Source organism: Tetrao urogallus, assembly GCF_951394365.1.
Source record: "Tetrao urogallus genome assembly, chromosome: 2".
NCBI classification, from domain to species: domain Eukaryota; kingdom Metazoa; phylum Chordata; class Aves; order Galliformes; family Phasianidae; genus Tetrao; species Tetrao urogallus.
In genome coordinates this window covers 103,288,375-103,310,630 of record NC_136814.1, presented here as the reverse complement: position 1 = coordinate 103,310,630, position 22,256 = coordinate 103,288,375, and the positions used below count along the sequence as shown (strand labels likewise).

Sequence of the window (22,256 nt, the reverse complement as noted above, 5' to 3'; positions counted from 1 at the left end):
CCCCTCCCCCGGCACATAGGCAGCCCTATGCCTCGCTCCTGGCTCCGGCAGCGGGCAGGGGCTGGGCGCCGCTTGGGGTGGGCTGCGCTTCCACCGGGTCCTGTGGGTCTGGAAAGAAAAGGTGTGGATCAGTGGACCTGGGGAGGGGTCCTGGGGGTCCGGGCAGTGATATGGGGCTGCCTGCTGGCATCAGCACAGCCCTCACGTTGCAGACCCTGAGGAATCCAAGGGAGCTCCCAGCCCATGGGTCCCACCGGCCCCCAGCCCTGCGCCCCCCCCCCTGCAGGTCCCTGTGAACCGGGAGCATCGCGTGGGTCACGATTTCAGACCCCGACTCACCGTCACCATCGTCCGCCTCCAGGTCCTTGGGGTCGACGTACTTATAGGACTCGTCTTCACGGGGCGGGCAGCACCTCCCACAGCAGAAGAAGCAGCAGCAGAAACAGCAGCAGCAGGTCAGCACGCCGCAGCACAGCGCCAGGGCCTGCAGGATGGGATGTCACAGCCTGCAGCTCCCCAGAGACCACCGAGGCTACCCTGAGACCCCTAGGACACCCTAAGAGCCTTGGATTGCCACGAGAGCCACGGGGCTGCTCTGAGACCCCAGGGCCCAGCTGCCATGTGATCTCCAGGGCCACTATCAGACCCCAGGGCCACATGAGACACCAGACCCAGATACTGAGATCCCAGGGCAGCCTTGAGACCTCTGGAGCCACCCTGAGACCCTGGTGTCCAACTGCTATGAGAATCCCAGGGCCACTGTAGGACACCTGGAGCCACCCTAAGACATTGGGGTCCCCCTAAGACCCCAGACCCAGGCACTGCGAGTCCCAAGGGCTGTCTTGAGACTCCTGGAGCTGCACATTGAGCCCCCTAGAGCCTTGAGACCCCTGAGGCCACCCTGAGACTCCAGTATCCAACTGCCCTGAGATCCCCAGAACCACTGTAAGAGTCTGGGAGCCATTGTGAGACCCCAGGGCCCTCCTGAGACCCCAGACCCAGACCCTGAGAGACCCAAAGGCTGCCTTGAGACCCCTAGGGTTACTCCGCACAGAGCCAGGGCCTGCAGGATGGGATGTCACAGCCTGCAGCTCCCCAGAGACCACCGAGGCTACCCTGAGACCCCTAGGACACCCTAAGAGCCTTGGATTGCCACGAGAGCCCAGGACCCAGCTGCCATGTGATCTCCAGGGCCACTATCAGACCCCAGGGCCACATGAGACACCAGACCCAGATACTGAGATCCCAGGGAAGCCTTGAGACCTCTGGGGCCACCCTGAGACCCCGGTGTCCAACTGCCATGAGAATCCCAGGGCCACTGTAGGACACCTGGAGCCACCCTAAGACATTGGGGCCCTCCTAAGACCCCAGACCCAGGCACTGTGAGTCCCCAGGGCTGCGTTGAGACCCCTGGAGCCTCATTGAGACCCCTGGAGCCACCCTTATACCCCTGTGTCCAGCTGCCCTAAGATTTCTAGAGCCACTGTAAGACCCCAGGAGTCACTCTGTGAGCCCAAGGCCCTCCTGAGACTCCAGACCCAGGCACTGTGAGACTCTGTGGCTGCACTGAAACCCCTGGAGCGTCACTGAGACCCTCAGGGTGACCCTAAGACCCAAGTGTCCAGCAGCCATGAGATCTCCAGGGCCACTGTAAGACCCCAGGAGCCACTGTAAGACCTCAGGGCCCCCCTGAGACCATAGACCCAGACACTGTGAGAAACCAGGGCTGCCTTGAGACCCCTGAGTCTGCACATTGAAACCTCCGGGGTCACTCTGAGATGGTCAGGGTCACCCTGAAATACCAGTGGCCAGCTGCTATGAGAATCCCAGCACCACTGTAAGTCCCTAGGGCCCTCCTGAGACCCCAGATTCAGACACTGTGAGACTCCAGGACTACCTTGAGACCCCTGGAGCCTCACTGAGACCCCCAGTGTCCAGCTGCCATGAGAATCCCAGGGCCATTGTACTATACCTGCAGCCACCCTAAGACCCTAGACCCAAGCACTGTGAGACTCCAGAGCTGCTCTAAGATCCCTGGAGCCTCGCTGTGACCCTTGGGGCCACCCTGAGATCCCAGTGTCCAGCTGCCCTAAGATTCCCAGGGCCACTGTAAGACCTCAGGAGCCACCGTGAGACCTCAGGGCCCTCCTGAGACCCCAGGGCTGCCTTGAGACCCCTGGAGCTGCACATTGAAACCTCTGGGGCCACTCTGAGACAGCCAGGGCCACCCTGAAATCCCAGTAGCCAGCTGCCATGAGAATCCCAGGGCCACTGTAGGACACCTGGAGCCACCCTAAGACATTGGGGCCCTCCTAAGATCCCAGACCCAGGCACTGTGAGATCCCAGGGCTGCCTTGAGACCCCTGGAGCTCCATTGAGCCCTCTGGGGCCACCCTGACACCCCAGTGTCCAGCTGCCCTGAGAACCCCAGGGCCATTGTAAGACCTTGGTATCCACCATGAAGCCTCAGGGCCAACTGAGACCCCAGACCCAGACCCTGAGAGACCCCAGGGCTGTCTTGAGACCCCTGTGGCTACACATTCAAACCTCTGGGGCCACTCTGAGCTGCTGAGGACCACCCTGAAATCCCAGTGGGCAGGTGCTGTGAGATCCCCAGGACCACTGTAAGACCCCAGGGCCACATGAGACCCCAGATTCAGACAATGTGAGACTTCACGGCTGCCTTGAGACCCCTGGAGCGTCACTGAGACCCCAGGGCCACCCTGAGACCCCAGTGTCCAGCTGCCCTAAGATCCCCAGGGCCACTGTAAGACCTTGGAAGCCACCGTGAGACCTCAGGGCCCTCCTGAGACCCCAGACCCAGACACTGTGAGACCCCAGGGCCACCTGAGACCCCTGGGGCTGCACAGTGAAATCTCTGGGTCCACTCTGAGATGGCCAGGGCCACCCTGAAATCCCAGTGGCCAGCTGCCCTAAGATCCTCAGGACCACTTTAAGACCCCAAGAGCCACCGTGAGACCCCAGGACCCTTCTGAGACCCCAGACCCAGACCCTGAGAGACCCTAGGGCTGCCTCGAGACCCCTGGGGCCACTTTGAGATGCCCGTGGCCACTCTGAGACCCCGGTGTCCATCTGCCCCGAGATCCCAAGGTCACTGTAAGACCCCCGGGGCCACCGTGAGACCCCCACACCCAGCTCCTCGGCGCCCACCTGGAACCACCACTGGGACATGAGGAAGTAGTGACGGACGGCATCGTCTCCAAACTGCTCGGCCACGTAGAGGCCCAGCGATCCGTACTGATCGTACAGCCGTCTCCGGTCGGCGTCGCTGAGCGTGGCGTGAGCGCTGTTGATCTCCTTGAAGCGTTCGGCCGCCGCCGGGTCGTCCGGGTTCTTATCGGGGTGGTAGCGCAGCGCCAGCTTCCTGGGGGCACACGGGGACACGGGGCGGTCCGGCACGGCCCGCTACCGAGCGCTACGGCCGCCCCACGTCCGCCGTACCGGTACGGAGCGGTACGGAACAGCACGGCCCGCCCCGCGCCCGCCGTACCGGTACGCCCGCTTGATCTCCTCGGGCGAGCTGCCCTTCTCCAGCCCCAGGACGCGGTAGAGGCTCTCTCCGACCCTCGACAGTTTCCGCTGCGGCCTGCCCGGCTCCGCCATGGCCGCGGCAACGGCCGGAGGGCAGCGGGCGCGGGGCAGAGCCCGGCCGGGCCGGCAGGGAGCGCGGAGCCGCGGCCGCTTCCTTCCGTCCGTCCGTCCGTCCGTCCGTCGGACACCGCCCCGAGCGGGCGGAGCCTGGGCTGCGGGGCGGCACGGCGGAGGGCTGCGAGCGCCAGCATCGGCCCCAGCGTCAGCCACCGGCCTCCCACACCGACCCCCAGCCCCTAGTCCTCAGCCCCCAGGTCTACCCCCACCTCCCCAGCTCCTCCCATTAGGCCCCCCAAGATTAGTCCCCTCACTAGCCCCCACCCCCCCAAGCCCCCAGGACTAGTCCCCCCACCAGCCCCCAGCCCCCGGGTTTATCCCCCCAGCCCCCAGAATCAAGCAGCAGGCCCCAGTTGGTGCCCGCCCCGTTGGGGACACCCCCTAACACCACCCATTGCCACCCACTCAGTCCTCACGCCGGACACCTCCGCAGCGCTGTGCCCCCCCCCCCCTTTTTCCCCCCTCTCCTCGCTCTGAGCCATCGGAGGTGGCCGCGTTGCTCCTTTATTCCGGTACAAAACGAAGGCGGCCACGTACAGTACGGAGTGGGCGGCAAAGCGGAGGGGGGGCCCCACTGCCCCCATGGCCCCCGACCCGAAGAACCTGAGCAAGAAGCATGGCACGGCCCAGCCCTGGAGGGATGGGGAGGCCCGAGGAGCAGCCCTTGCCCCAGCGTGGTCCCCTCCCCCCAAAAAGCAATCTTCGGGGGGGCCAGTACGGCCTCACCGCCACGAGGCTGGAATGCAAAGGAGTGTTTGAATATCAAACCTCCCCCTCCCCACCCCCCACGTGCCACGCGGGGGTGACGGAGCGCAAGGAGAAATCCCCCCCATCCCTGATGGTCTGCAGCAGCGCCGAGGGGGCGGCTACTCAGAATAAATACAAATAAATACAGATTTCCAGCAACGCAGGACCCGACCCGGGATCCCGCTGGGTGGATGGGGGGAATGGTGGCACTGTGCCCCCCCGGGGCCGGCGGGCTCAGCAGTCCATGGCTTCGCTGTCGGTGCAGGCAGGCGGCGCGTCGGTGCCGAAGTACCTGTCCCCAAAGTTCCCTGCGGGAGACAGGGAGAGAGGTGAGCGGGGTGATCGACAAGAGCATCTCCCCCACTCCCCCTCCCGCCCTCACCGATGCCGGGGATGATGTGGAACTCCTCGTTGATCCTCTTGTCCACGGCCGTGGTGATGATGCGGACTCGGGGGAAAGCGTAAGCCACCGAGTGCACCCCCATCTCGGCCATCAGCAGCGACAGCAGGAAGATGCGCTCCTCCGGCACGTCGTGGTCCTGCAGCACGGCACCATCAGAGCCCTGCCCGCGCCCCCCCGGCGGGCTGTGAGACCCCCACCCTGCCCGGCCCCTCACCAGCAGCACGCGTACGGCCATCATGGCAGCAGCGCCGGTGGACACGGTGCTGTCCATGAGGATGACGTAGTCCTCGCTGATCTCCTTGGGCAGGCGCAGGTAGTGCAGCTGGAGGAGGACAGGCAGTCAGGCACCGAGGCGGTGTGCTGGGGGCTCAGGCTGGGGGCTGCAGGTGCTGCTCACCTCGGGCTCCCCCGTGTCGTGGTTGGTCTGGATCAGAATCTTGCCCAGGCGGATGTCCTTGCAGACGGCGGTCAGCGCTTGCTCCATGGTCTCCCCGGCCCTCAGGATGGACACGCCAGTGATCTAGGATGGGACAGGAGCCCTGCATTATGGCCACATCCTCTGCATTCACAGCATCCCTGCTGAGCCTCTGTCCCCCTCATTCTGAACCCAGCTGCTCCCACAGGACCTGGTGGGACCCACAACTATCCCACAGGGCAAGGGACTGCCCTATGGCTGACCAATGGTTGGCCAACAGCTGACTGACAGTTGACCAATGGCTGACAAAGCAATGGCTGACTGGTGGTTGACCAACAGTTGACCAATGGTTGCTCAACAGTTGACTGACAGTTGACCGGTGATTGATCAAGCAATGGCTGATCAGTGGTTGACCAACAGCTGACCAATGGTTGGCCAACAGTTGACTACTAGGTGCCCAATGGTTGACCACTGCACTGTCCCAGTTGGTACCCAGTGCATAAGGGGACTGGTACATCTCACCCGCTGTCTATGGAACCTCTTCCCTTCATAGGTCGTCCCCTGCGGCGTCTCCACCGTGACTGACTGCAGAAAGGAAAGGTGAAGAGAGTGTGGGCAAAGCCATCCCCACGTGGCCCCACTGCCTCTGGGGCAATAGGGATGGAGGGTCAGGGCCACACCTTCAGTGGGAGGAAGGAGAGCGCGTGCTCAATCAGCAGCCGCATCAGGCGCTTGGAGTAGAAGATGAACTCGTCCCTGGTGGTGTCCTTGTTCCTGTGGGAGTTTGGGTGCTCAGGAGCCATGTGGCCAACAAGGGACGTGAGCACAGAGCAGCCCTTGAGGCTGGAGGCTGGGACATCTGACAGCGTGGGAGGAAGCCTACAGAGGTGGCGGGGGCTTGGAGCATCCCAATGGGGAACGACTGAGAGCCCTGAGACCCCTCAGCCTGGGGGAGAGAAGGCTGTGAGAAGACAGATCTGTGAGATTTCCATGAAATTCTGAGAGGTGCGGCGAGACTGCGCCAACGCTGCAGTGCTGAAGGAGGCGAGATAGAAAGTAAATAAACACCCCACAGCACGTTACTTCTTGAGAACACAAGGGAGACAAAGGAGCCCTAACAGCTCTCAGCTGGTCAGCAGATGGAAGTGGTGGCGTTGGCAACGGTCCCTGAGAGGCAGAAGTATATTGGATATTTTTATTCTGTATTTTGGGACATCATCTCCCACTTCTCACCATCGCACGGCACAGATGACAGACAGCCCACCAACAGCAGCACTGGAGAAGGGCAAAGCAATTGCTTCTATCTCTGGGATATTTCTGTGCTCAGATCTGGGTACCTTGCAGCCAGGAGCTCTGCGAGGACCAGGAAAGCCCAACAAGCCTTAGCAGAAACTGGGCAGTGCATCCTGGCAAGGCACAAAGTCCAGGAGCTCAGGGCAGAGCTGACCCAAGCCCTGAAGCCTTGACTGCCAACGTATGTCCTGGAGCCCTTCCATGTGTACACAGGGACCGGTGTGCAAACAATGGCAAGGAAACACCATTCTGTGTCCACACAGGGCTACTTTCTGCTCCCCACCTCTGCACAAAAGCTGAGGATTGCCCTGGAATCTCCTTCTCCCCAAGATGCCAAGCCTGGATTTGCCGTGACGCAGCGAGCTGCTCAACTGCTGCCAGCTCACAATGCTCACAGACGGCTGCGGCATGGGGAGCCCCAGCACCGTGCAACAGGGCTGCCAGCACCCAGTGAGCAGGAAGGCAGATCAGAAAGGCTGATCACCTATGAGCACCAGAGCCAAAGCCCCCAAACACAGCACCCTTTCACCAGAAGAGTTTCTCAGCCCAGGTTCCTAAAAACCGCGTTGCTTCAGTTTTGCTTCCTTCCCATGGGCTTTGGTAGGATGTGAGGGGGTGGCTGACGGGCCAAGCCAACGCCCCTCATAAATGTGGTGTTTTTCTATTTACCATCTGGAAGAGGCAAAGTCCGCCTCCCCACAGCCCAGGCTGCAATGCACAGCGCTGCCGGTGAAGGGAGATTAGCAGGGCTGATCCCTTCCTCCCGAGCAGCTGAGCCAGCGCCCAGCTCTGAGCAGATTAAGTCTATCAGACACTTGTGTCCTGGGAACAGGAGGGCAAAGCAACATGTCACAGGTTCACAGGACAAGGTCTCAACTTTATGAACGTGCTATTGCCACCTACAGAAAGCAGAGCATCGGCAAGGAACAAAAACCAGAGTGAGGACAAAGCCACAGAGCAGCACCTGGTTCCTGCTGGAAGCATTAAGGGGTGGGACGGGCAAAGTGTCATCACCTTTGGTATGGTCACCCTACAGAACAGTCCTTGGGGAAGGGACTCACCTGATGATGGTGTGCATGCCCCGCACCTGTGGTGTGTTCTCCAGCACGCTCAGTGTCGCCGGCAGTGGCTGCCCCTGGTGGGCTGAGGCCAGAGCTGCCCTGCAGCAGAGAGCACCAGTCAGAGCCACGCAGTGCACACATACATGCCAACTTCTGCCAGCACCTGGGCAGTGGGGAAGCAGCTCTGCACGGGCAAGGCGTGCTGGGTTGTGACCTGGGACATTGCACCACAGCGTGAGGACTGCCCTGCTGCAGGTGCCCACGTGATCTAGCAAAAACCAGGGGAACCTCCAGCTCCTTTCTATGAGATCAACCTCCAACCTTCAGGGCAGGAATTCTGCTCCAGAGAGGGACAACAGCAGCACGTGTAGGCAGTCCCACAAATGCAGCACAGCTGCATGCACCCCAAATGAGCTGCGTGCACAGCATCCACCCCTGAGGCTGAGGAACAGCACATGCACTCAGACAACTCAGAAGAGCTTCAGCCAGCAGGGATGGGGAAGAGGCAGAACAAAAGAACAACGGGGCAGGCAGCCATCCCCACCCAGAGCTGGCCGTAGCCCAGCCAGCAGGTCCCCAACGTACCTGACAGTGATTTCGCGCTGGGTGGGAGAGCAGACATTCAGCGTGGCAAAAGGGGAAACAAAAAAGAAGGGACATTTGGTCACTGTGCCAGCAGCCCTGGCCCAGCTCCCACCCCTTCTCCTGGTGCTGAACAGGGAAGGGGAAAACCCTGCTGTGAGCAAGACTGGAGCACTGGCAACATCAGGGACAAACAGGATGGCAAGAGCTGCTTGGGACCAAGGGATGTAACAGGAGAATGAGGCCACAGCACGAGCAAGGTGCTGCTCCATCCCTGCTTCCCAGCCCTTGCCTGCCTTGAGTCACATAAAGGGGCAGTGCTGAGACCCACAGGGTGCAGAGCAGTGAGCACCCCCCTCCTCACCTGCCCTCCGCCAGCCCCTCACCTTCTCCAGCTGGCTGTGCACGTGCTGCACAATAAGGTCCAGCGCCACAGAGTTCTCCCCACCTGCCCACAGAGCAGAGATACGGGGTGAGGATGTGCACCCGCCGCAGCAGTGGGGCCGGGTGCAAGCGGCGCGTCTCACCCCGGGGCACCACGATGTCTGCCACCTGCACGCTGGGCTCGATGTACTGCTCGAAGGCTGGCTTCACAAACTTGTGGTACTGCTTGATGACACCCACGATGTCACGCCCACGCTCCATGATGTCGCGCTGTAGCCGCCGCACCAGCCGGATGTCCGAGTCCGTGTCCACAAACACCTTCATGTCCAGGAGCTGGAACACTGGGAGGGGTGAGCACCCCCTCTGCAGCCCCCCTGATCCCCCTAAGGCAGCTGTGCTGTGCCAGCAGGACCCCTCCCTCAGAATACCCCACGCAGCAATACCTTCAGCAGCTCCTTGTTTGCAAATGCCAGGATGCCCTCAAACACGATGACGTTGGCCCCGTAGACGGTTTTCTGTGGGAAGAAAGGTGCTGCATTCACCCTGCCCCTCCACTGCTGCACCCTCCCCCCCACTGTGTCTTAGCCCAAACGCTAAGGAAGCACCCAGCCCATGGCACGCAGCCATCAGGAGCCTTTATCTCACTCCATATCTCAGCCCTCACCACAAAACCACAAGCCCTGCCCTTGTGCCCACTTCCAGCCCTGCATTCTCAGGGCACCCACCCACTCTCGGCGCCGGCTGTGAGTGGTGAAGTCGTACACGGGCACCTTCACGCTCTTGCCCTTCTTCAGCTTGCGTAGGACGCTGACGAGCAGCTCAAAGTCGAAGGCATCCGGGTGGTCGAAGTTGTAATCGCTGCGGGCCGCCAGCGCCTGCTGCCCCTCGTCCAGCACCTGGGAACGGCACCGCTTAGCACCACGCCGTGCTGTGCCATGCCAGAACGCACTGCTCTCACCTTGTAGAAGGAATCCATGGACAACAACACAACCCAGGGCACGTCCAATGCCTCGATGATCCGCGTGGCCACCGTCGTCTTACCCGAGGCACTGCCGCCGCACAGCCCTGAGGTGAGCAGGCATCATCAGCATGGCCCAGGCTGAGGCCCCCGAGCATACACCTGGCCCCAGGATGCAGCCCAGAGCTAGGCCCAGATCGAGACTGAAACCGCAGGCCCTGATCCCACATACCAATCCTGGCCCAGCCCCAGAACCTCAAATCCCAGATGCAGAACCAAGCCCAGGCCGGCTCTAGATCCCAGGCCCGAGCCAAGCCGCAGCCCCGCTTCAGATCCCAGACCTCCAATCTCATCCCCATCTCTCATCCAACCCCAAGACCCACCCCCACCCCCGATCCGGGCCCCAGACCCCCGCCCCGCCCGCCCGCCCCGCACCGATGACGAAGGCCTCTCCCACGGGCGCCCCGGTCTCGCTGTACCAGGGCGGCCGCCCGGCCGTGTAGATGGTCCGCTTGCTGGTGCGCAGCAGCGGCGGCTCGGGCGGGCCCTGGCCTTGGCTGGCGGTGCGGCGGCGCGGCGGGGCCAGCGGCAGACGACTAAGCAGCGAGCCCAGGGAACCGGGACCGGGGCCGGGACCACGCTCGGGCCCCGCCGCGCCCCACTGCCCGCACCGCTCCCCCGTGCCCAACGCCGCCATCACCGCGCGGCGGCCGCGGGGCCTGGCGGGAATGGGCGGGGCGATCTGCGAAACCACGCCCACACCCGAGGCCACGCCCACCGCCGCATTCGTAGGTCACGCCCCATACGTCGGGCTGAGTGGGCGTGGTCACGCGAGGGGCGTAGTCTACGACAAGGTTGGCGGACTCAGGCCACGCCCACGAGGCGGGGATAGGGCGGGGCCATAGGAAGGGGCGGGGCCTCGAGGTCCCGGCGCCGCGCGGTGCTGCCCGGCATGGAGCGCCCGTCCGCGACCGGCACCGAGAGTGCGCGGCTGCTGGGAGTCCGGGGACACAGGTACCGCCGGGCCGGCACCACATCATCAGCATCCCCATACTGGCACGGACAACCCCAGCACCGGCACTACATCACCGGCACCGACACATCACCGGCACCCCGTCATTGGCATCGGCACCCCATCACCGGCACCGGCATCATATCACAAGCATCCCCAGATCGGCATCGGAACCCCCCAGCACCAGCACTGCATCATTGGCATCGGCATCCCATCATCGGCACCGGCACTACATCACTGGCATCACAACACCAGCATCCTCATACCGGCTTCGGCACCCCCAGCATCGGCACCCCATCTTTGGCACTGCATGACTGGCATCGGCACCCCATCACTTTCACCCCCAGCCCAGCACTCCATCACCGGCACCTCCGTACCAACACCTGCACCCCCAGCCCAACCACCCACCACCTCAATATCCCCATCACCCCCTGCTCCCTCCCACCCCCGGGACCCGCAGTCCTCACACCACCCTCGTGCCATTTCCATTCCACCATCACCCCCATCTCTGTGCCACCCTCGTGTCCCTCCACCCGAGGGTATCCATCTGACACCAGCATCCCACTGCCACCCCCTGCACCGCTACCATCCATCCGTTACCCCACTCTCCACCCCCACAGCGGTACCATCCCCCGCCCCAGTCTGTTCCCAGGCCCCCAGGATGCCCCAGCCCTGCTGCCCCCCAGGAAGGACACGCAGGAGTTGGGGGGGGTCCCGCTGTGCCCTTGCAGCCCGGCCGCCCCCGGCCCCATCGCAGAGAGGCTCCAAGCACAGAGGCAGCTGAGCATCGCCTGCAGTGTCTGCTGCATCTTCATGGTCGGGGAGGTGATAGGTAGGGGATGGGGGGACGGGATGGGAGGGGAGGGGGAGTTGGGATGGTAAAGAATAGAACGCAATGGGGTGAGATGAGATGTGATAGGATGAGACAGAATGGGAAAGGACATGATGAGACAGGATGGGATATGATGGGATGAGGTGGGACATGGTGAGATAGAATGGGACATGGTGGAATGGGATATGATGGGATGAGGTGGGACATGGTAGGGTGGGACAGGATGAGATGAGGTGGAGCATGGTAGGATGGGACAGGATGGGACATAATGGGGTGGGACATGGTGGGATGGGACAGGATGGGATGGGACATGGTGGGATGGGAGGGGGACATGGTGGGATGGGACATGATGGAACATAATGGGATGGTACATGGTTGGATAGGACATGATGAGATGAGGTGGGACATGGTGGGATGGGACATGGTGGGACATAATGGGATGGGACAGGATGGGATGGGATGAGATATGGTGGGACGGGACAGGATGGGACATAACAGGATGAGACATGGTGGGATGGGACATGGTGGGACTTAACAGGATGAGACATGATGAGATGGAGATTTGGGATGGAATGGGAATGGGAAGAAGCATAATAGGATTTGATGGGGTGAGATGAGATGTGGTGGAATGGGGAGTTGGATTGGGACAGGATGGGACATGGTAGGGTGAGGAGATGGGACAAGATGGAACATGATGGGATGGGGAGCTAGGATGGAGCAGGATGAAAGATAGTGGGTTAGGATGGGATGGGACATAATGGAATGGGACATGGTGGGATGGGACATGGTGGGATGGGATAGGATGGGCTGGGACATGGTGGGATGGGAGGGGGACATGGTGGGATGGGACATGATGGAACATAATGGGATGGTACATGGTTGGATAGTACATGATGAGATGAGGTGGGACATGGCGGGATGGGACATGGTGGGATGGGACATGGTGGGATGGGATGGGATGGAGAGTTGAGATGGGATGGAAATGGAATGGGACATAGTGGGGTGCAATGGGATGAGATACAATGGGATGAGGAGTTGGACTGGGACAAGATGGGATGCAGTGGGATGGAATGCTGTGCCAGAGCCCGGTGCCACCCACAGGCGGGTACCTGGCGCACAGCCTGGCCATCATGACGGACGCAGCCCACCTGCTGACAGACGTGGGCAGCATGGCCGTCAGCCTCTTCTCGCTCTGGGTGTCCACCCGCCCGCCCACCGCCATCATGACCTTCGGCTGGCACCGCTCGGGTGAGGGGGGGCTCAGCCCTGGGGCTGCCTGCAGCGAGGGATCCCGCTGACCCCCTCCCGCCCCGCAGAGACGCTGGGCGCGCTGGCCTCCGTGCTGTCCATCTGGGTGGTGACTGCGGTGCTGCTCTACCTGGCGGCCGCCCGCATCCTCAGCGCCGACTACGAGATTGAGGCGCGCACCATGCTGGCCACCTCCGCCTGCGCCGTGGGTGCCAACCTGGTGTACGTCCCCTCCATCTACCCCCAGCCCCAGATGTGCCCCACGGCCCCGGTGCTGAGCGATCTCCTCCCCACAGCATGGCCTACGTCCTGCACCAGGGCCACGGGCACGGCGTGGGGGGCTATGAGCAGCTGGAGGGGGGCTGCCTGCCCAGTGCCCCCCTGCCCGGCAGCACCAGCGTCCGTGCCGCCTTCGTGCATGTAGTGGGGGACCTGCTGCAGAGCGTCGGCGTCCTGCTGGCCGCCACCATCATCTACTTCAAGGTGTGGGGCTGGGCTCTGCCCTACATGGGGGGCAGCGCAGCCCCGCAGCCTCACGCCATTCCTCCCCCCTCCTTCTGCAGCCCCAGTGCAAGATCGCAGACCCCATCAGCACCCTCTTCTTCTCTGTCTTCGTCCTGGGCTCCACCGTCACCATCCTCAGGGACGTCTTCAGGGTTCTCATGGAAGGTGAGGGGACTTGAGGGCTGCAGCCCCCACCCTACAGCCCTTCCCTGTCCCTCCCAGCCCTATGGGGAGCAGCTGTCCCCATCCCCAGCCCCAAATGGAGGAAGGGGCTGTGGGTGACCCCTTGGCGCAGGAGCCCCACGGGGAATGGCAGTGACTGCAGTGACGGAGGAGCTGCTGGCGGTCAGCGGGGTGAGGGCCATCCATGACCTACACGTGTGGGCGCTGACGCCAAGCCACCCCCTGGTGTCAGTGCACGTGGCTGTAGGTAAGTGCCCCACACACTGCTCACACCCCATGGCACAGCCAAGGCCCGTGGGGCTGAGTCACAGTGCCCACCACCCACAGATGCCACCGCTGACCCTGAGACGGTGCTGCAGGATGCCACGGGGCGGCTGCAGCAGAAGTTTGGCTTCGCTGCGTGCACGGTGCAGGTGGAACGGTACCTAGAAGCAGCAGGGGGCTGCCCACATGGCCACAGCCCACTGGCATGAGCCCCCCACCTGCTGTGGGGCTGTGGCAGTGCCTGGGGGCCATAGCTGCACCCTCCCCCCACTGCTGCCCCCACTGTGGGGCAGGGAGCAGGGCAGCGGGGAGCTGGAGCTTGGCCCATTCCTCTGTTTGTGTGTCAGTGTCTGTGTCTGTCTGTGTTCGTCCTGTCGCGTGGGGCTGCAGCCCCAATAAAGGTGTTGGAGAGCAGCCGAGGGCTCAGCACAGGGGAATCCAATGACACCGCCATTACAAAACGCACCACTTTACTGCACTGCTGCCACCACAGCTCAATGTGAGCGATTCCAGAGCCCCCGGCACCGGGGGGGGGGGGGGAGAGGGGGAGCACAAGCGCAGCCCCACGCACAGCCTCAGCCCAAGGCAGGGACACAGCAGCGGTCCCACTGCCCGCCCTGCACCAGCACAAAGCGCAGAGCACAGCACAGAGCCCTCTGGGCCCCAGGGGGACAGCGGGAGCACTGGGTCCCCAGGGAAGGAGCACCAAGGGGGGCACGGAGCCCCCACAGCCGCAGCGAGGGGCCGGGGTTACTCGGAGGGGGGGCTCACAGGAATGCCAGGGTGGGAGCTGTAACGGGCACGGCTCTGCGGCAGCAGCTGCGGGTCCACAGCAGCTGCCAGCCCTGCCAGGCAGTGCAGGCGCACGATGCCTGCCTGTCCCCCCGACACCAGCCAGCCACACGCCTCCAGGTTGGGGCTAAAGCGCACCTGCAGGAAGGGGTTGTCAGAAGGGTGGGGAGGGGGCCCCACACCTTGGAGGTGGCACAGGGAGCTGGGCTGGGTGGGGGGGCTGCCTCACCTTGTGTAGGGCTTCCAGCTGCAAGCGGTCGAGGCTCAGCTCTGCTTTCCCCTCTTGCTTGTGCATCCGGCGCATGGGCTCACGGCTGGGGAAGTTCTTGAAGCTGCGCTGTGGGGTTGGGGGAAGGCAGGCAGTGGGCACACTATGAGGTGCAGGGGGTGGCACCCCCACACCCTGCCATAGCCCCCAGGCTCTATCCTGGTGCTGGGTGAGCTGAACTGTCCCCATCCCACACCTCACTCCTCAGAGGTCTGTTCTGCCCCATACTCACAGCTCCGAGACTGAGCAAGGGGTGGGAGCCACACCTTCACCCCCAGTCCCACTGTTCCCAGCTAGGAGGACCCATCTCCCCCCCATCCTTCATACCAGATCGGTGTCCCGGAACCGCACGTAGGCTGTGGCCACCATCTCGCTGTATTGCCGGGTCCTGGGCAGCACTGGCTCACTGCTCCCTGGCACTGCAGTGCTGCAGGGCAGCAGGTCAGCTTTGTACACCGGCTGGGGGAGAGAGGAGGCTGAGGGGCAGGTCCATATCCCTCTGAAGGGACTATGCCCAACTCTGAGGCACCTCAGGCCAAAGGACAGAGGACAGGGCGAGGAACCCAGCCCCAGTCTCATTGCAGTGCCGAGACAGGAACACAGAGCAGCACTTTTCCATTGACACAACTGCCCCCCACCCAGCCCCTTAGTGCCTTACAAATCTGCGGTCCGAGGAGCGCTTGACATTGAGTGGGTTGACAGCCAGGTCGGGCAGCACCGCAGCCACCAGCTCGCCTGTGATGTCCCCAGCAGCTACCGTGTTCAGCCAGTCCGAGCCTGAGATGCTCTGTGGGAACAGAGGAGCTGGGAAGCAGCTCCCAGCAGTGATGGTGCCATGCCCCAGCGACCCGTGGGATTGCTCCACAGGACGGAGCCGTGTCTGCCCCTTACCCACACAGTCCCCTTGCGAGGGGCCACAAAATACGCCTTGTAGCCCAGGTACCCAGCGTCGATGTAGTGGATCCCACAGAGACCATAACTGCAACAGAAAAGGGTGAGGACTGAGCTCAGAGCACAGCTATGTCCCAGCCTTCCGCCCCCAGTGCCATCAGCGCGTTGCCTCTTGGAGTGCAGGAGCCCACCCATCTTCTGGAGAGCCCCCAGCACTCACGAGGCATAGCAGTTGTCCTGGGCCACAGTGACACCGTTGTAGGGCAGCAGCCAGGCCACCTCAGTGCTGAGGAAACGCTTGATGCTGTTGATGGGTTCGTAGAGGCGCCGCAGATCCCAGAATTTGATCTTTCGGTCGTTCCCTACCGTGACCAGGAAGTTGCTGAGAACCAGGAGAGAGGCGGCACTGAGACCCCAGGGCTGAGCTGTGCCATCAGCTGCACGCCACAGGGCCCTCACCCCAAAACCATCCAGCGTCTCAGGCACTGTTAGCCCTGAGCCCAGCAGCAGGAGCAAGTCCCCGGCCAGTAGCAGCTCTCACCTGTTGGCTTTGCACCACTCGATGCTGCGCACGGCGTGGTCGTGGGCCAGGAAGCACTGAAAAGGGTACAGCTGGAGGGAGCCATCGGCGTGGGACACGCGCTGCAGTGGGGATGCGGTCAGCAGGTTCCAGATGGCCACTGTGCCTGCAGGCAGAGGTGTGCTGCTGTGGTGAGCCATCCTAGCGCCAAAGGTTGAAGCACAAGGGGCAAGAGCTGCTCCCTGAAAGCAGGGACTCACCATCATAAAATCCCGCCGCCAGGTGCTGGTGGGGCCGGGAGGGCATCCAGGAGAGGCTGAAGCACTGCCCACATTCGGTTGCACTCCCTGCCTGGATGGAGCCCACCTGCAGTGTGGTGGTATGCTGCACCTGCAGGGAGAAAGGACACAGGTAAGGCCGTGTTCCAGCACTGCCTGTCCTGGGAGTGGGAAACACGCAGGGGTGGGAGCACGGTGCTGGGGGCAGCGAGCTCTGCAGGCTTCCTGGTGCCCCCCAGCTCTCTGCCTGCAGCAGGCAGGAGGCACATTGGGGCAGCAGCAGGGACACTGACCTTGCAGATCATGTGCTTGTGGGGGGACCCATCTGGAAGAGAGCAGAGGGAGGTCAGGGCAGGAACTTCTGGCAGCCTTGAGCTTGGCACAGCGCTCCCATGTCCCTGCCCATCCTGCTCAGAGCAACGTCCCCACACAGCCCAGCACTGCTCTCCAGCACCCCAGTGTCACACACACACACACCGAGGTGCCGGCAGGATCCCCAGCACCAGCTCACAGCCCCTCCAGCAGCACCACGAGTGCCGGGGGGGGGGACGAGCTCCATGCCCTGCGCTCAGCAGGAATCCAGGCACGTCAGCACCCCGCGCACCGCAGCGGAGGCGGGAAGATGCAGAGAGCCATGCATCATCCCCGGCACCGCAATCACTGCGGGGTCACAGAGGTGGGAGCACCGAGGCCCCGCACTGCACCAAGCCCACGGCAGCAAATCGACGCCGGCATCCGACGCGACGCGCAAGGATGGGACGTGATGCCGCAGCACGGCCGCACCCGGCTGCTCCGTGGGAGAGCTGCAGGCTGGGGAAGGATCCAACCCACCCCACGTGGGGCTGCGGCAGCAGCGCAACCCATCCGGAACCAGAGCACGGATTGGGGCTGGAGACACGGGAAACCCATTTCCCATTGTCGGAGGCGGGCGGATGGATGGGGGCTGTCAGCTGCGGCTGAGCGGCCACGAGCAGCTCATCAATCTCACGCGGCTGCCGGCAGATGGGAGCATTACAAGGACCATTGGGCAGCGCCAGACCTGATCGGAGCTCCGATCCCAGCCACAGCGTGCAGCTGCCAGCCAGGAGCAAGGAACACGCAGCTCTGCTTCAACGCGGCTGCAGCCACGCTCCAGCTCCAGGCTTCCCAAAACTCTGGGCACAAAGGGATGAGGGCGGCGTGGCTCTTCCTACCTTTTACCTGGGTTCTCGTGCAGCTCTGCAGTGCGCCAGGGTGCGGGAGGGCGTACAGCACCACGCTGCCATCTGAGAAAGCAGCAGCCAGGAGGCCAAGCCGGCTCATCTGTGGGTGCTGTGGGACAGGCACAGGCTCTCAGCCTACCCCTGGTTTTTGAAAGGAGCCTCGGGATCACCACGTTCTGCCCAGAGAAGGCAGTGCTTTGGCAGACACAAGCAGGGAAAACCCAAGGTCAGCCTGCACACCCACCTTTGAGGAGCTGCTAGGAGGCTCCCAAGCGCCGCTGGGGCAGAACTTCATGTCCCAGACACAGCCATGATCAGCAGCGATGGCGTAGGCCAGTCCAGCTCTGTCAGCAGAGCTGTAGGTGGAACCGTGAAAAACGTTGGAGCTGGAGAGCAGCAGACCCACCACTGGGACACAACAGCCCCATGCTGTCCCATCTTCTCCACCACTCACCCCTCCTGCAGCGTGCCCAGGCCCCAGAGCTGCAGCAGTGCGGGGCCCTGGTGCAGCCCCACCACACTGTGAGTTTCCTCCATGGTTCTGTGGCAGTACAGAGCCACGTACTGCGCGGCCGCTGCACCCTCCGGCGTCGGGCACCACTCCATGGCCCAGATGGGGCCGCCCACAAAGAAGGCTGCGTCCCGGCGCTCCTCGTGGGGCTGCAGGGAGCTGAATCTGTGGCAAGGAAGGGTCAGGGCACCAGGCAACAGGGGCTGCATGTGGCAGGACCCCAAGATCGCCCACTGACCTGTTTAACCTGTATAAAGCACCGCCATCCTCAAGGCCCTCCCGCTGGATGGAGAAAAGTGGAGACTTCTCCTCCACCGGCAGGTATGGGGCAGCTTCACTGGGGAGGAATGAGCGTGAAAGGTGCATCCTGTCCCTAACAGGGGGTGATCTATGCCAGAGCTGCCCCCCAGCATTGTGTCCCCACACCCAGCCCCTGCCGCTGCTGCCCACAGTACCTTTCAGAGAGACACGTCCAGTTCTGTGTCAAAGGGATCCAGTCAGGGAATTCCCACTGCGAGTGCACCTGCTCCCGCCTGCAGGGGATGCCACGGACATCAGCACAGACTATGCTGGGCCCAGCAGCTGGGTCCTGCCCCACATGTGGCCCCTGGGAGGCTGCCCAGATGTGAGGATGCCCCCATGCTGTACCTATGCCTACAGTGCTTCACAGGATGCCCCCACGGCCCTCCCACCCCCACTCACAGGCTGCAGGTGAGGCTGGAGCATTTCTCCACTGGGGCCATGATGGAATTGTGGAAGCCATTGGGAGCAACACCACGGCACAGGGGCTTGGATCTCTGGGAATGAGAGCAAAGTCAGGGCAGGGGACAGGGCAGCCAAAGGACTGTCCCCACCTGCCCAAACATCCCTGGATGAATCTCTCTGTAGTCTCCCAACACTGTCACTATGCTAAGAAGCCTGACATCAGCTCCAGCAGCAGCCCGGGAGCACACTCACTCTCTTCCCACCAACTCTCACTCTTGGCTGCCTCTCTAGGAGCTCACACCCACCCTCACACTGTACACTATACTACCTCTACAGAATCCTGTTTCAGGGTACATCTGCCCAAAAGAGCTGGAGTGAGAGAGGGACACATTCACAAACACACAGCCAGCGACAGCTCACTTTGTGACACTTGTAGCACACAAAGCAAGCAGCAGTAGAGGAGAAGCTCTTCTCCTTACCCCTCCTGATGATGTCCTCACACTGTGCCCCCGGAGCGGCTCCAGTTCGGACTCCTCACTGAGTGCTGCATCACTTTCCTCCTCCTCCTCTGCCTGCAGCAGTACATCCTTAGAGGGCACAAAATCGGCGTCCTGGGTGGGATCATCACTGTTGGCATCCTCCTCCTCCTTCTTTCTCCGACGCTTTCTCTGGACACGCTGGGGCTCCTGGGGGCCTTCGGTGGGAGCTGGGGGCTGGCACACAGATGTCAGCTCTTCTGCCAGCTCCTGGAGGTACAGCAGTGCCCTGTGACAGAGAGGCAGCACCTGGCAGTAAGTGGAGGTGCACCAGCAGCACCCATCTGTGTAACACAGCGGCACCCAGCCCAGCCCTAGAGTCTGTGGGAACCACTGAGAAGTACCAATGGAGCCACAATGGAGCCACAGGCTCAGCATCCCTCTCAGCACCAAGGGGCCCCATGGGGCTGTGTGGCTCCAACTCTGTACCTGTTCACTGGATCACTCAGAGCATCCCCTTCTCCCTCCCAAGGACACCTCAGGGCCCACCTACATCTCTGCGGGGCTCACACAGATCTATCCCCAGCCACTGACCCACTCAGCCAGAGCTGATCCCCGCAGCCCTCAGCTCCTGAAGCCCAACACACTTCCCAGAAGCGGGACGAAACCTTCCATGAACGGCACCCCAAAGCCGCCCGCCCGCCCCCCACAGCCCCGGCCCCGCTCACACTTTGGCCGCCCGCCGTCGGGGCCGCCCTCCAGGGGAGGTGTCAGAACCATCCCGGCCGTCCCGCAGCCCGCCGGGAACCGGCGGGCCCCGGGACAGCCGCAGCAGCACCTCGGCCTCGGGGCTCTGCGAGGCCTCCCCACGCCCATCCGCCTCCTCCGGGCCCGGGCCCTGCAGGCCGCTCGGCGCCTTAGGGCTGCGGACGGGCCGTTGCCGGGGTTTCACTCCCGCCTCCCCCGTAGCCGCGGGCGATGACAGCTCCCGGGGAGCGCCGCGACCGCGGCCCCGGCGGCTCCGTTCGCGGCAGCGCGGCCCGCGAGCCCCGGCGGCGCTGGACGCCATGCGGGGGAGTCCCGGAGCCGCACCCGAGGCGCTCAAGCCGGCGCCGCCCGCATGGCTGCCGCCCCTCCGCCGTCGGCTACAGCCGTGCTCAACGCCGGGCCCGGAGCCCGCAACATGGCGGCGCGCGGCGCGCGGAGATGACGTCATGACATAGAGATGTTCCGTCACGTGACAGGAGGCGGGAAGACTCTAACAATCATTGGGAGACAGAGAGATAGAGGCGGGAACTGCGCAAAGACGGGGCGGGGCTATGCAAATCTACCGCATTGCATGCCGGGAGTGCAGCGCCACACACAAAGACTCCACGTGGATCCCCGTGAGCCTCGGCGTGAGACTCCATGCGGGAATCTGTGATGCGGAGAGCGGGCCAGGGAGGGGCGGAGGTGTGCATTGAAGCGCGGGTCGCCGTGCGGTGCGGGCTGGTGGCGGGGCGTGGGGAGCGGGGCGGTGGGTGAGCAAAGCATACTTACCTGGCAGGGGAGACACCATGATCAGGCAGGTGGTTTTCCAGGGCGAGGCTCATCCCCTGCACTCCGGGTGTGCTGACCCCTGCGATTTCCCCAAATGCGGAAACTCGACTGCATAATTTGTGGTAGTGGGGGACTGCGTTCGCGCTCTCCCCTGGCGTCGTCGGTCTAATGGCAGACTGGGTGAAGAAGAAGGGGGAGGTGCAGGCTGCTGTGGCGGCTGTGAGCAGAGCTCGGCTCGCTGCCGAGCGAAGGCGCGTTAGGCTCGCGTGCAGCTGCGCCTGGCGGGATCGCGGAGCAGCAGGAGCGCCTGCTGACAAGAGGCGTTCCTCGGGGGTCGGGGTTGGAAGCACTGCTGTGTCACGTCTGTGCAGGCGGCACGGGCAGTGGGACCGAGTGCGCCCTCAGCGAGTCTGCAGGTGAGACCAAGCGGAGCGGCGCGGCTGCCGGAGGGAAGGGACGCCGTCCAGAGGGACCTGGGCGGGCTGGAGAGATGCGGGCTGGGCGGAGAACGGCTTGAGAGCAGCCCTGAGGAGGATTTGGGGCCGGCGGTTGATGGAAGACTCAACACGAGCTGGCGGCGCGTGCTCGCAGCCCGGAAGGCCGACCGTATCCTGGGTGGCATCAACAGAAGCGTGACCAGCAGGGTGAGGAAGGTGATTCCGCCCCTCTGCTCTGCTCTCCTGAGACCTCACCTGCAGTGCTGCGTCCGGTTCTGGAGCCCCCAACACGAGAAGGACGTGGAGCCGTTGGAGCAGGGGCAGAGGAGGAACACGAAGGTGGTCAGAGGGCTGGAGCGCCTCCCTCTGGGAACAGGCTGAGAGAGCTGGGCTGTGCGATGGGGAGAACAGAAGGCTCTGAGGAGACCTGATGGCAGCCTTCCAGTCCCTGAAGGGCCTACGGGAAAGCTGGGGAGGGACTTGTGGTAAGGGCAGGTAGCGACAGGACGAGGGAAAATGGCTTTAATCTCTGGAAGAGGGCAGGTTCACACTGGATGTCAGGAAGAAATTCTTCACTGTGAGACCAGTATGACCTTCAGCAGCACCTGCTCCGCGATCCTGCCACACGCAGCTGTACTTAAGTGTCCTGCACCTCACCCTTCTTCTTCACCCAGTCTGCCATTAAACCAAAGACGCCAGGGGAGAGCGCGAACGCAGTCCCCCACTACCACAAATTATGCAGTCGAGTTTCCCGCATTTGGGGAAATCGCAGGGGTCAGCACACCCGGAGTGCAGGGGATGAGCCTCGCCCTGGGAAAACCACCTGCCTGATCATGGTGTCTCCCCTGCCAGGTAAGTATGCTTTGCTCACCCACCGCCCCGCTCCCCACGCTCCACCACCAGCCCGCACCGCACGGCGACCCGCGCTTCAATGCACACCTCCGCCCCTCCCTGGCCCGCTCTCCGCATCACAGGTTCCCGCACGGAGTCTCACGCCGAGGCTCACGGGGATCCACGTGGAGTCTTTGTGTGTGGCGCTGCACTCCCGGCATGCTGCGCGCCGTTCTTATTTGCATAGGTCC

At 63.0% G+C, this 22,256-nt stretch overlaps 4 protein-coding genes across 4 annotated transcripts; 1 reads left to right on the top strand and 3 right to left on the bottom strand.

Moving 5' to 3' along the window:
- Positions 1–25: 25 nt before the first annotated feature.
- Positions 26–3,624, bottom strand: DNAJC5G (DnaJ heat shock protein family (Hsp40) member C5 gamma; the record flags this gene model as incomplete). The annotated part of the gene is made up of 4 exons (XM_079532547.1): positions 26–108; positions 340–484; positions 3,172–3,385; positions 3,512–3,624. The coding sequence occupies 4 exons, from the start codon at positions 3,622–3,624 to the stop codon at positions 26–28; spliced, it is 555 nt and encodes a 184-aa protein (XP_079388673.1).
- A 1,026-nt stretch (positions 3,625–4,650) lies between these two features.
- Positions 4,651–10,209, bottom strand: LOC306944270 (uridine-cytidine kinase-like 1; the record flags this gene model as incomplete). Its single annotated transcript, XM_079532753.1, has 14 exons — positions 4,651–4,724; positions 4,799–4,955; positions 5,034–5,141; positions 5,217–5,339; positions 5,757–5,819; positions 5,915–6,008; positions 7,589–7,687; positions 8,174–8,190; positions 8,557–8,618; positions 8,698–8,887; positions 8,998–9,069; positions 9,280–9,450; positions 9,513–9,619; positions 9,948–10,209. The coding sequence occupies 14 exons, from the start codon at positions 10,207–10,209 to the stop codon at positions 4,651–4,653; spliced, it is 1,599 nt and encodes a 532-aa protein (XP_079388879.1).
- A 255-nt stretch (positions 10,210–10,464) lies between these two features.
- Positions 10,465–13,764, top strand: SLC30A3 (solute carrier family 30 member 3; the record flags this gene model as incomplete). The annotated part of the gene is made up of 8 exons (XM_079550049.1): positions 10,465–10,526; positions 11,166–11,356; positions 12,458–12,604; positions 12,673–12,826; positions 12,901–13,087; positions 13,168–13,273; positions 13,404–13,538; positions 13,619–13,764. 8 exons carry the CDS (start codon positions 10,465–10,467, stop codon positions 13,762–13,764), a joined length of 1,128 nt encoding a protein of 375 aa, XP_079406175.1.
- Positions 13,765–14,305: 541 nt separating this feature from the next.
- Positions 14,306–20,414, bottom strand: GTF3C2 (general transcription factor IIIC subunit 2; the record flags this gene model as incomplete). Its single annotated transcript, XM_079550892.1, has 17 exons — positions 14,306–14,485; positions 14,577–14,684; positions 14,943–15,074; positions 15,274–15,402; positions 15,507–15,594; positions 15,727–15,888; positions 16,048–16,192; positions 16,287–16,416; positions 16,598–16,629; positions 17,498–17,615; positions 17,751–17,862; positions 17,961–18,182; positions 18,256–18,354; positions 18,473–18,550; positions 18,720–18,814; positions 19,202–19,487; positions 19,927–20,414. 17 exons carry the CDS (start codon positions 20,412–20,414, stop codon positions 14,306–14,308), a joined length of 2,604 nt encoding a protein of 867 aa, XP_079407018.1.
- Between the last annotated feature and the right edge of the window lie 1,842 nt (positions 20,415–22,256).